Here is a 14,060-nt window from a genome sequence, read left to right as displayed (position 1 = left end):
GAAAGTGGCGCGCTACGAGCTTGTAGGTCTGCTATTTTTGAAAAATCGAAGAACGACAAAAACATAGGTTAAAACAAAAGAAAAACAACAACAACAGCGTCTCACCTCCGATGGCGGGTATGGCGGTGTTCTCGGAGCGCGACACCACGGTGGCGAGGCGCGCGGGGCAGAGCACCAGCATGTCCAGGAAGCCGCTGTGGGGCGCCACGGCCAGCACGGGGGCCTCGCGGAGGTCCGCACGCCGCCCCTTGACCCTCACCCACAGGAAGCCCAGGCAGAAGAACACCGCGCGGCTCAGCAGCCACACCAGCGGCGGGAAGACGCGCTCGCGCCAGCCGCCGCCACCGCTACCGCCGCCGCCCGCCGCCAGCGGCCGCGAGCGCCGCTCCTCCCGCGACAGGCCGGCCAGACGCAGCCGCGCCAGGCCCCACAGGAGCAGGAAGCAGACGGAGGCCAGCGCCATGCGCACGGGGAACAGCACGCTGGCCACCACGAACACCTGTTGGGGTACAATTCACAATTTAGGCATTTAGCAGACGCTCTTAATCCAGAGCGACTTACATTAAGCAAGAACAAAAAAGCATGGGAAATGGGAATACATCACATAAAAGCATTTATCATGAAACATGCGTAAGCTAAGAAAGTAACAGTGGAATATCTATATAATGAAACTATACATATAAACTATGTATATATACTACTATGCTATACATATGTACTATGACGTGCCTGACTATGACTATATACAATGCAATTCTAGTGCTGTCTACATAACATGCTATAAGTCTGTATCAAATGCTATCCAAGTCTACAGAAATGCTATCTAAGGGGGGTATAGGGTAAGTGCTATATGGGCCATGATGGAGTCTGAAAAGGTGGGTTTTCAGACTACGGCGGAAGATTGGGGGAGTGATGCTGCAGTTCCGACTGCAATGGGAAGTGCATTCCACAGTTTTGGAGCCAGAAGGGAGAAGAGTTTGGAAACGTGTGGAGCGTTGTCCTGGCGTTTTTAGTGAGGGTATACTTCCAGCTTCCCTGGGTTTATTTAGATATGAGAACATCGTTTTGGTTTGACGTCTGAGGAGCAAAGAGAGACAGTTGAGCAACCTATCTTCATTATAATAGGTCCTCACTAATAATCATGAAAAAAATGGCGCAATTATTTTCTACTCGGTCTGTGTCTCATATAGGAGGGCTGTGGGCAGTTCAGAAACCTGTCTTCCAGTGACATCATCGATGGGGAATACAAGCTAATAAAAACGCTTTCTAAAAAAGCTTTCTAGTCCTGAAAAGTTGCAATTTTCGAAAATGGAAGCCATCGTTCTCACGATAATTAAAATCTAATAAACTTCCAATCCACCTTAGACTGGCACCCTCCCTAGATGTTTTTAAAACTCAGCTTAAGACCCACTTTTTTTTATTTTAGCATTTGGCTGAATTCTTTGATTTTAATCTCACTGTTTTACCTTTTTTTGTTGTTGTCTTTTTATGCATTTTTTTAATGTCGTTCGTGTTTTTTGCATTTTGTGTACTGATTATGCCTTGATTGTTATGTTGTTTGATATTTTTTTATCTACCTTTGTACATATCTGTCAAAAGGATATGAACACAAATCTGGACTAATTTCCATCGTAGTCGCCCAAGCGTAACATGTCGAGTATAAATAGAATTTTAAGTGGCTCTTAACCCATTCTGACCTGAGATCAGATTCATACCAGGTTTCCACCGGACACACACGGGTCTGATGAACCCATTCTGACCTGAGATCAGATTCTAAAAAATGTCAAGTCGTTCTTCGATTTTTCAAAAATAGCAGACCTACAAGCTCGTAGCGCGCCACTCGGTGGCGCGCTATGAGCTTGTAGATCTGCTATTTTTCAATAGCTAAAGCATAACATAGTGCTAACACCAAAATGGGTGCCCGCACAGAATGGGTTAAGTAAGTTCAGCCATTGAGTTATTGCCAACTCCCTTGTTATGGTCTCTTTGCAAAGCACGTGGTGTTTCAATGTCAGAGACCCTTTTTTTGGGGGTGACAGCCAGGCATAAAGATGAATGACTCAAGGCAGAATGGCAGAATTATAAATAATATTCAGCCATGACATAAGAGAGGCACAGGGCCACAGATGACCCGTACGTGGCCCCAGTGGCGTGCACAGACATTTAGAGGGGCAGGCGGTGCTCAAGTGAAAAAAGGGCACCTTGTGCAGCGCGTGGAACCGGCCACCGGTTGCCTTAATTAATAGTGTGAGTTGTATAGATTTTGGGGCCCAAATAATATATTAGAAGCTTTTTTATCAAGAATGTATCAATGTCACCGTGGTCCACATACTGTACAGTGTTGTACACTGTACAAAAATTTAAAAATTAAAATGACATGGCTCAAGTATAATTATAGAGGGTATGCGCGTGACATCATCATCATACCAGGAAGTTATGCGGGAACAGCGGGTGCAGTACTTAGTTTAGAGTCGACAGTACTTAGTTTAGACTAGTCATTTGGTTAGACCAGTAATTAGTCCTACAACTACAACCTATCTCAAACCCTCACCCTAAACCTAACCTCCCACGGGGCAGCACACCTAAACCTAACCTTAACCCATGTCTAACCAATGACTAGTCTAAACCTAACCTCCCACCACGGGGCAGCACACCTAAACCTAACCTTAACCCATGTCTAACCAATGACTAGTCTAAACTAAGTATGCACCCCGGCCCGGAACAGCAACTGAGTGGCAAAAAAAACCTACTTTCTGGCGTTGACATTTATACACCCAAACAGCAAAGTCCTATATCTGATTGTATTAAACAATGTTAAACGATTACCCTCTATAGTAAAACAACAATGTACATAAAACTTAAACTGAGGGGGAAGATTTTGCAAATGAGTGTGCCAGCCAAGGCCCCCCTCTGGCTCCCCACCGGACACCGGGCCTGCTCATTAACATAAGGCCCACTACATTTCTGGTGTAAAATGGCACGATCGAGGAGGAGGAGGAGGACCCCACAAAAAGACCACCTCCAAAAGTGCCCTTTTTGGGGCTTTGGGCGGGCCCGCCCCATCCCTCAGTGCTCTGTGCACGGCCCTGGCTTCGAACCGTGTGGCTCGCCTTAAAATAGCATAGCAGCACATTGTCTACTCTGTACATGAATGATGAGGAGACAGACTGAGTGGACTCACCCTGATCCTCTGCGCCGTGCTCAGCTTTACTTGGTGCACAAACGGGTGTGGAAACTCACAGGTGTCATGATGACACCTCTCCATGGCAACTACACACCCAACCCCACCCCACGCCCAAAGCGACGATAATAAGCTACTGCTAGTCAATAAAAGACAGTCCTCTGCTGCTGTATAAAAAGTTTAATTAAAAAAAGAAAAGTCGCGCGTAAAACAGTGTGCGTTGTTAAAAGTTATAATTTGTTCAGGCTACTGCAATGTGGCCACGGCTGTTTGCATTGGAAGAAGTGAAGAAGCGACGGCCAGGAAAACACAAACAAGCTCGTGGTGTGAATGGTGACTATACAAATCTAAACCCAAATCCAACCTATATGTGACTTAAATCAGTTAAATGTGAGTGGGAAACTAACACTAAACGTAAGTAATTGAAAGTGTCATCAGTGTCAACCCCAAAAAACGTGAAACTTGAACTCTATCCAAACTAAAGTGGCGTGCGTAAAAGTACTATAGATGTGATGTGATGATGGCGATGAGTGGAAAGTAGGCCTATTAAAAAAACACTAATCCGCGTTTAAAATCCGTAATCCAAAACGTCCGTCCGTGCACTAAACAAACGTAGTGAGTGAGTGTGAAGTAAAGTGGTGTCAGTGTCTGTTGAGTATCCTGGGAGACCAGAGAGAGAGAGATAGAGAGAGATAGACCACACATGCATCACCACCGCTCCTTCCTTCCACATGGGCTGCAGCCAGACACTACTGGAGATCCAAGATCCATCCGACCAACCCCTTCATAATAACTCTACCTGGCCCTCCCCCTGAAAACGCACACACACACACACACACGCACTCACACACGCGCATACACACGCGCGCGCGCACAAACACACACGCAGGCAAACCGGTCCTTGAAATAACCCGAGATTTTTAAGGGAGATAGTGTATAGGGGACTAAGAAGGGGAGGGTTTGTTGTTGTTGTTGTTGTTAATAATATTATCAATATTATTAATTATAATAATGATTTAGAATTGATAATTGAATGCAATGTAGGCCTACTGTGTACTCTCCGCGGTTTTAACCCCGGCTAGAGCCAAAATAGCCGGTCGGCTAATTTCCAGTGAAGATTTTCAGTGTAGCGCTAAAATAGGAGGGGGACTAGTATAGTCCCCTGTGGGACTCCAGTAGATCTAATGCAGTTGAATTAAATAACCACTTCAATTAAGACCATTTCAATTTGTAATTGAATTGAGACACACTCCATATATGGCCACTTGGCCAGTACATAATTCATACCCATGGGCAATACTTCCAGGGATCACCAGTGGTCCACGGAAAACCCCTTGCAATAAAGCATTACATTTGTTTACAAGAGGGTCCACCTTGTTCAATTCATCAGAACATTTAGAGACGTACACAACACTTCTATGGCCGTGTACAAAGGGAACCAAATGGACTCTTTCAGAGTTATGGTGGTACAGTATGTGGTCTAAAGCAGGGGGTCCGGGGACCCCCAGAGGCCCTATATATAACATAACATCAGCTATTTTAGAAGGAGAAAAAAAATGTCATTCTTTGAAAATGTTTGATTATTTTATTCAGGCAAAAGAGCAGTGCCCAGTATATACAATGCCTTGCTTTCAGTTATAGGACTATAACTCCACACAGAATACATTCAAACTAACTGGGGGAAAGAGTTGGAGATTACCATCACTATACAGAGGAATGGGTAAATGATGTGCAAAACACAAATTACGTCCACCAACTCAAGAATGTTGGAAGAACCTATAATGAGATGTTTTTTTATTACACCTACAATTAAGTCTAGAGTAGACAATGGAAAACAGAACAGCCATGCTGGAGACAGTGTGGCCACAAGGGGGCGGGCCACGCTCATATAATATTCTGGAAATAATATGAGCGTGGAGTAGTGGAAATTGATTGATTGATATATTTATTAACAGTTTGTAGAATTACAGTACATTTTAAGCACAAACTCAATACAGAGACTGTTAACTGTGAGTGGACGACCCAATTAAGCATTACACTTGTTCACAACAGGGTCCACATTGTTCAATTCATCAAAACATTTAGAGACGTACAAATAGACACTTCTATGTAGTTAAAGAACAGAACAGGAATTCATCATGTAGGAAATACTGGCAGGATATACACTTGAGACCATTCGGTGTTTTAACTAAGATACCTCTGACTCGTTCCTTTTTTATTGCTGGGAAATATCCCTAAAGAGTTTCTAATACATGATAAATATTTAATCAAGATCCTCTTAGCAACAAGTAAGAAAGCGATCACACGACGCTGGTACCAATTTACAATATACAATTTAGGCATTTAGCAGACGCTCTTAATCCAGAGCGATTTACATTAAGCAAGAACAAAAGCATGGGAATACATCACATAAAAACATTTATCATGAAACATGCGTAAGCTAAGAAAGTAACAGTGGAATATCTATATAATGAAATGAACAGGACCCACCAACGAAAGAGCAATGGATGGACATTACTGAGGAACTGTATGTTATGGAAAATCTAACATTCATACTTGGACTATACAAGAGGATAAGTTCTATAAAAAAAAGTGGGAAAAGTGGGATCTCTTCTCTCAGCCTATAGCGATAATGCGATAAGAGTATTTCAATGAATGTATCTTGTAATATGTAAAATATTACTAATAATATGATACAATGTAAAAGATTTTTGTTTTTGTCTTCCTCCTTTTGTTTCTTTTTTTTTCGTATTGTCCTTTTTTTGTGTTTTTTTTTCAATAAAAATAAGTGAAAAAAATGTATAAAATGTTATATTCTTTGAGAATGTTAAAACCACAAATGTTGTATGTATGGGGTCCTTGATTGGCACAACATCTTTACAGATGAGGGGGTCCGCGGCCAAATACACATGAAAGTAGGGGTCCTTGACCTGAAAAAGTTTCAGAATCACCACTGGACTACGTGCACGTTCAGGGCGGTATTATAATGCCGCTCCTGTATACATACGTTCCTTGTAATGCTGAATAACTATACAGTATGTGTGTGTGTGTGTGTGTGTGTGTGTGTGTGTGTGTGTGTTATTGCATAAGCTTTCATATCTGTCCATTCATCATGACTCATATGAGAGGAGGTATACAGTATACAGTATAGTATAGATGTTTTTGTGACACCTGCTTTACTAGTTTGTCCACTAGCCTCACATTGTCCACATTATGCACACCGCCCTGCCCTGGGGGGGGGGGGGGGGGGAGGGGGGTCCAGGTTAGACCTATGAGGCCAGACCTGAGGCCAGATTCTACACAATGTCTATGACAGTTCTTTTAGAACAAGTAAGACACGCAAACGCGGGAAGCGAACGCAGCTCGTACATATTTGGGGTGTTTTTTGTGTGTGATACAGCTGCGCCCTCTGGTGGCGGGCAGGTGGTGTTACAGCGTGACAGACAGACACACAGACAGACAGACATGTTCTGCTAGGTCTCATAGTAAGTGCTCACTGCGTTCGCAACAACCCTATGTATGTTTCTATGTCAGTGGTTCTCAAGCTATTTCACGTCAAGGACCCTAAACGTAATTGGCCACGGCCGATCCCCATCTGACAATATGTTGTTCCAGGGAGATTTGAAAGAATAATATATATTCCAAGATTTGTGTTCCCTTTTTCACAATGTTTAACAAATAGCAGCAACTATACAAAATGTGCCCAGGTCTCTCCACCAGGGCAGGGCAGGTTGTGGCCTCGTGGTGGCGCTATAATAAGACAGGTCTCTCCACCAGGGCAGGGCAGGTTGTGGCCTCGTGGTGGCGCTATAATAAGACAGGTCTCTCCACCAGGGCAGGGCAGGTTGTGGCCTCGTGGTGGCGCTATAATAAGACAGGTCTCCACCAGGGCAGGGCAGGTTGTGGCCTCGTGGTGGCGCTATAATAAGACAGGTCTCCACCAGGGCAGGGCAGGTTGTGGCCTCGTGGTGGCGCTATAATAAGACAGGTCTCCACCAGGGCAGGGCAGGTTGTGGCCTCGTGGTGGCGCTATAATAAGACAGGTCTCCACCAGGGCAGGGCAGGTTGTGGCCTCGTGGTGGCGCTATAATAAGACAGGTCTCTCCACCAGGGCAGGGCAGGTTGTGGCCTCGTGGTGGCGCTATAATAAGACAGGTCTCTCCACCAGGGCAGGGCAGGTTGTGGCCTCGTGGTGGCGCTATAATAAGACAGGTCTCCACCAGGGCAGGGCAGGTTGTGGCCTCGTGGTGGCGCTATAATAAGACAGGTCTCCACCAGGGCAGGGCAGGTTGTGGCCTCGTGGTGGCGCTATAATAAGACAGGTCTCCACCAGGGCAGGGCAGGTTGTGGCCTCGTGGTGGCACTATAATAGGACAGGTCTCCACCAGGGCAGGGCAGGTTGTGGCCTACTGGTGGCGCTATAATAAGACAGGTCTCCACCAGGGCAGGGCAGGTTGTGGCCTCGTGGTGGCGCTATAATAAGACAGGTCTCCACCAGGGCAGGGCAGGTTATGGCCTCGTGGTGGCGCTATAATAAGACAGGTCTCCACCAGGGCAGGGCAGGTTGTGGCCTCGTGGTGGCGCTATAATAAGACAGGTCTCCACCAGGGCAGGGCAGGTTGTGGCCTCGTGGTGGCGCTATAATAAGACAGGTCTCCACCAGGGCAGGGCAGGTTGTGGCCTCGTGGTGGCGCTATAATAAGACAGGTCTCTCCACCAGGGCAGGGCAGGTTGTGGCCTCGTGGTGGCGCTATAACAGGCCAATGTGAAAAGGGTGACATTTCTTCGGCAATTGGATGATTTGAGGCATTTTGTTCCGAAATGCAAAAAGTCCACCTGTTGGTGGCGCTATAACAGGCCAATGTGGAAAAGGGTGGGATATATTCCTCAGCCTAGTAGGAAAGTCCCTGAAAGATTTCACGTAAATTGCACGCCGCGTTCATGATTTGAGGCTTTTTGTTCAAAACGGGCCAATCCTGAGATCTACACACACCTAGATTTTCTGGCTGCAAAGTTTGATTCTGTGGCCTGATTTTGCAGCATTTGTATGGTCTCCAAATATGGGCATGTCACATCTGTGACGTAACCCAAAGACAAACAACGTTTCCCAAAACGTGACATTTCTCAATCTCCCCCGTTCGTTAGCACTAAACACTAAAGCCACATCGATTGATTGAATATTTTACCTGCGATCATTGAAGGCACGAGTTTAAAATGACATATAAGATCAAACCCGACAACCTTTGCCTTTAAGATTAAAGTTTATAGGCAATGGTTTGTGTTGCGCGTGACGTCAGAGCAGAAGCCGTCGCGGTACATATAAGGGAAGCTCGAGAGTCACTTCATGCGGTATTATTCTTTTAGAGAGTGTATTTGAGATACAAGTAGGAGTACAGATTGAAAAAGCGACAACACGCAGATTTTTTAAACTTAGTTTTGATTCTTCATAAGGTATTATCCAGAATCCTTGAGCAGATATGAGGGAGATTGTCAGCGTCCAGGCTGGCCAGTGCGGCAACCAAATCGGATCCAAGTTCTGGGAGGTCATCAGCGACGAACATGGCATCGACCCCACCGGGACGTACCGCGGGGACAGCGACCTGCAGCTGGAGAGAATCAACGTCTATTTCAATGAAGCAACGAGTGGCAAGTTTGTTCCTCGTGCCGTGTTGGTGGACCTGGAACCGGGCACCATGGACTCTGTGAGGTCCGGTCCTTTCGGTCAGATCTTCAGACCAGATAACTTTGTGTTTGGTCAGACCGGCGCCGGCAACAACTGGGCCAAGGGCCACTACACCGAGGGAGCGGAGCTGGTGGATGCCGTCCTGGACGTGCTGAGGAAGGAGGCGGAGAACTGCGACTGCCTCCAGGGTTTCCAGCTCACCCACTCCCTGGGAGGTGGAACCGGGTCAGGCATGGGCACGCTGCTCGTCGGAAAGGTCCGAGAGGAGTACCCCGACAGGATCATGAACACGTTCAGCGTGGTGCCTTCTCCCAAGGTGTCGGATGTGGTGATAGAGCCTTACAACGCCACCCTGTCCGTCCACCAGCTCGTGGAGAACACGGACGAGACGTTCTGCATCGACAACGAGGCCCTGTACGACATCTGCTTCCGCACCCTCAAGCTCACCACGCCCACCTACGGCGACCTCAACCACCTGGTCTCCGCCACCATGAGCGGCGTCACCACCTGCCTGCGCTTCCCCGGCCAGCTCAACGCCGACCTGAGGAAGCTGGCGGTCAACATGATCCCCTTCCCCCGGCTGCATTTCTTCATCCTCGGCTTCTCTCCGCTCACCAGCCGAGGCAGCCAGCAGTACGCGGCCCTCACCGTGCCCCAGCTCATACAGCAGATGTTCGACGCCAAGAACATGATGGCGGCCTGCGACCCGCGGCACGGGCGCTACCTCACCGTGGCCACCATGTTCCGAGGCCGCATATCCATGAAGGAGGTGGAGGCGGAGATGCTCCGGGTGCAGAACAAGAACAGCAGCTACTTCATCGAGTGGATCCCCAACAACGCCAAGACGGCCGTCTGCGACATCCCGCCGCGCGGCCTCAAGATGTCCTCCACCTTCATCGGCAACAGCACGGCCATCCAGGAGCTGTTCAAGCGCATCTCGGAGCAGTTCACGGCCATGTTCCGCCGCAAGGCCTACCTCCACTGGTACACCGGCGAGGGCATGGACGAGATGGAGTTCACGGAGGCCGAGAGCAACATGAACGACCTGGTGTCCGAGTACCAGCAGTACCAGGACGCCACCACCGAGGAGGACGGCGAGGACGAGGAGCAAGACGAAGACGATTAGCTTTAAAACGGAGACAAAAACCGAGAACAGGTTCAAAGCCACAGAGAGGAGGCGTTTCAGCAGCAGGGAGCCGCAAACTGATACCAGAACGCCTGCCAAGTGGTCAACGTAAACATTACACCTTTGTATTCTTACCTCCGCGATAGGTTGCATCATTAGATTCCCCCCCCCCCATCCTTTTTTTATACCCCCAGTAACAGAAATCCACGACAACACAACATATAAGGATTCCTGGATCTCTCTTTTTTTTTAAACTAACGCATTGTTAATCAATATAATGTCAAATTTTGTGAACCTTTCATGTTTTTTTTTAAAACAACAGAATAACCACTTTATTATTATTATTATTAATAATAATAATAAATATAAGGTCACATTTTTTGAAGCTCTTTATTTAATTTACAGAATCCACAACAGTACCAACATAGTAATGTCAAGGTTGTTGTAGTTTTTTTTTTTAATTTATGCAATTTATTTTATTTTATTTGTTACACAGAATAACCACAACGAAACATAATTTCAATGTTTCGGCACCTTTTTTTCCATTTAATTTAATTTTTGTTCACAACGGAATATTATCCAACAACGTGCCATAATGTCAATGTTTCTTCACTTTTTAACGTTTTTTATTTTTTTTATAACGGAACACGTGTGAATGTTTTTGGCACTTTTTTTTAATTTTTACAACAGAATATTCAGAATAGGTTTATTTTTTTAATTTAATTTTAAAAAAAGAAAAAAATCACACCCATGTGAAGTGAGGGGCGCTCTTATCATCATACACCAATCATCATACAGCAGGGGTGGTGCGACTTTGACGATGGCGAGGGCCAATATATTTCCACTCTCACTCCAGAGGGGCCACAGTGCATATTACTGTCGTAGCAAAAATAGCTGATCTACAAGCTCAAAACGCGTCGCAATGGGACGTGTTTTGAGCTTGTAGATCAGCTATTTTTGAATTGAAAACCTGAATAGTTTTTTTGCTATTTTTGAATTGGGATCCTGAAAAGTAACCCATTTATTGAATTGCAAATGCATTTAGTTATAGTTATGTTAACTTTATATGGACTGTAAGCGCCCTCAGGGTTTGTGAAATAATTAGAAGTGGATGGTCTCAACGGGTGTCGTTTATTTTTCTTCGGGTACAGATGAAGATCATATAGGAACACCGTGAAAACTATAAAACGGAATAAATACTTTAAGAATCATACCAAACATAGTTTTCAATAAAATCAGTGCATTTGAGTTAATCACTTTTGTACAAGTCAACAATAAAATACTTAATTTACAGTTGATCCTAATCAGTGATTCAATACACCTCAGGTCATTTCAATAAACAAACAAGCAGATCATGAAGCAAAAGGCACCACAAACAATGAAAATAAACCAAACAAAAAGCAACTAAACCCAAAGTAAATCATGAAAGAAATCCAAACAAACAACAAATCAAAAAGTAAGTCTGTACCTCACTCCGCTAACTGAGGGGCTAAAGGCTGAGTAGACAGCCACCGTAGACTTCAAACATCACCAAACGATTAGGGGAAAATTAGATGCAGGTATTTGGCACATCGGTCTCTGTCCCAGCAAAGCAGACACTGTGGACATTATGGACAGGTTCACTTAACAGTCGACCAACGCTACACATCATCTAGCAGGTTTTTAACATTGCATAATTAGTGTGAACATGGATGCTGCAACCATAACAAAACATACCGTCTGGCGCTGCTACTTTGAGACATACGCTGCTCTCTCCCCTGTCTGTCCCTATGTCACTGTTTGTGTGTGGATGATCAGGTGAGTGAAGTGAGTAGACTTATGTTCGTGTCAGTGCGGTGACAGGAAGTTCCAAAGTAAAAGGGGAACCAAATTACAGGAAATGTCAAAATAAAGGTTAACCACATAAGCAACAAAAAAATAACAATTAAAGTTAAGTGTCCCCGGCAGTTACATGAACCGTTAACGTAACTACATTGGACACAAAAAGACAATAACATGTTTAATACTGTAGTCCTTAAGTAGGCTACTACTGTATACGGACGGACCCCCATTTAATGCCATTTCTATCTCTGGGACCCAGAATTCATATTGCAAAATCAACGCTAATTTAACTCTGAGAGTGTACATGATGATGATTGATGGTTGATTCTTTATTTAAGTGTCATGCTTCCGAAGAAGCCCGTATGGACTAGTTTACATATACAAAGAAATATACAACATAAAATAAAATACCATCAAATAAAATAAAATACACCATTAGGCCTACATGTGACAGGAGACACATGTATACTTGAAGAGCTGGGATATTGTCTTCTACTCCAGAGGCTCTAGAAGCAAACTGGGCCGTCCTAAATAATACGTAATAATTAATAAATAAACATCTAACTTCTGACCATCATCGTCAGGATTCCTTTGTTCCTCACTAGTGGAACCCTCAAATCAATGTACAAATGGAACCAAATGGTTCCATTTGAGCTCTCAGAGTTACAGAGAATACAGACCCATGACGGGTCCATTTGCTTCCAAACTATATCATTTAGCTGCAGGGACCCCCTGGGACTCCCTCAAGGACCCCTGTGGGTCCCCGGACCCCAGATTGGGAACCCACTGGCCTATACAGTGAAGTTAATGATTACACAGTGACTCTAGATTTACAGGAACTGTCTGGAGGTCTGAAGTTTAGTCAGGACTTGTGACTTCGACGACACACCTTGTTGGCCGGTAAGCATTCTGACTATGAGAACATCTTTGAACAACAACCGTACAAATATGATTATTTATATGGAGTTACATACTGTAAGTGTTTTGAAGGTGGGCCGCGTGATATAATAACAGTAGGCATGTAACGATTCCCTCAACTCACGATACGATTTAAATCACGATATTAGGTTCTCCATGCGATTTTCACCATATGTTTTAAGACGAAATCATTTTCTAGACAAATGATCTTTTATATTATTATTTCTCTTACACAAATGCGGTATTGTCTTCTTTTTAATTTAGATTACTGTTTGTTTTCAATACTGTAGCAAACGACAGCTAGGATTATTTTACTTATATTTTATGTTTTTTGAGTGCATTTTCCAGCAGCGGCCACAGCAGCCGTGGGGGGAGGAGGGAAAGTTATGACTTGCAATATTAATATTTTATAAATGCTTATTGATCTATGGGCTGTCAATCAGATAGGACTGTTCTGTTGTGATGTATGGGGCTGTCAATCAGATAGGACTGTTCTGTTGTGATGTATGGGGCTGTCAATCAGATAGGACTGTTCTGTTGTGATGTATGGGGCTGTCAATAAGATAGGACTTTTCTGTGTGGATGTATGGGCTGTCAATAAGATAGGACTTTTCTGTGTGGATGTATGGGGCTGTCAATCAGATAGGACTGTTCTGTGTGGATGTATGGGCTGTCAATCAGATAGGACCTTTCTGTGTGGATGTATGGGCTGTCAATCAGATAGGACCTTTCTGTTGTGATGTGTGGGGCTGTCAATCAGATAGAACTTTTCTGTGTGGATGTATGGGCTGTCAATCAGATAGGACTGTTCTGTGTGGATGTATGGGCTGTCAATCAGATAGGACTGTTCTGTGTGGATGTACCCATCCACATTTTGTCTCCCAGGGCTGCTCTAATGATTTCTCTAGGGTGCCCGAGGCCGGCGTTCTTGGGAAACTTTGTGACAGCGGCTGAAAGCATTAACAACCTATATAAGAAAAACATTTATAAATGTCACTCTGCTTTAAGTAGCATGATGTGACGTGTCAAACTAAGGGGGGTTCATGATTCTGAATTCATTCCAAGCGTTACTTTTGCACGAAAAACACTCCTCGGGCTAAATTTGGCCACTGATGTCCAGATGACCTCATTACATTTGTGATGGCTGCCGTTTTTAGCCCAAGGAGGTTTTTGTTTGTGCAAAACTAATGCTTGTAGTGATTTCAGAATCCTGTCAGAGTCCCAGATCTAAACTAATGCTTGTAGTGGATTCAGAATCTAGTCCCAGATCTAATAAAGTCAATAGATCAATAAAGTCCCAGATGGACTTTATTGAGTAGAAATCCAGAGAA

The 14,060-nt window shown here is 44.7% G+C and overlaps 2 protein-coding genes across 2 annotated transcripts in view; one reads left to right on the top strand and one right to left on the bottom strand.

Moving 5' to 3' along the window:
- The window catches only part of lpcat4 (lysophosphatidylcholine acyltransferase 4), a gene marked incomplete at its 5' end in the record, with an annotated part of 35,425 nt that extends 32,160 nt beyond the window's left edge, over window positions 1–3,265 (bottom strand). Inside the window, 2 exons of the mRNA XM_080792468.1 lie at window positions 106–499; window positions 3,182–3,265. Of these exons, the coding sequence (XP_080648594.1) occupies window positions 106–499; window positions 3,182–3,265 (478 nt within the window). The remainder of the gene's footprint in view (window positions 1–105; window positions 500–3,181) is intronic.
- Window positions 3,266–8,658: 5,393 nt separating this feature from the next.
- On the top strand, window positions 8,659–9,990 carry LOC308335666 (tubulin beta-4B chain-like; the record flags this gene model as incomplete). Its single annotated transcript, XM_080792783.1, has 1 exon — window positions 8,659–9,990. The coding sequence occupies one exon, from the start codon at window positions 8,659–8,661 to the stop codon at window positions 9,988–9,990; it is 1,332 nt and encodes a 443-aa protein (XP_080648909.1).
- Window positions 9,991–14,060: the final 4,070 nt, after the last annotated feature.

This window comes from Protomyctophum bolini (genome assembly GCF_963924005.1).
Source record: "Protomyctophum bolini genome assembly, chromosome: 20".
In the NCBI taxonomy this organism is placed as follows: domain Eukaryota; kingdom Metazoa; phylum Chordata; class Actinopteri; order Myctophiformes; family Myctophidae; genus Protomyctophum; species Protomyctophum bolini.
Note: the sequence above shows the minus strand (reverse complement) of the source record. Positions and strands in the feature narration are given on the sequence as shown.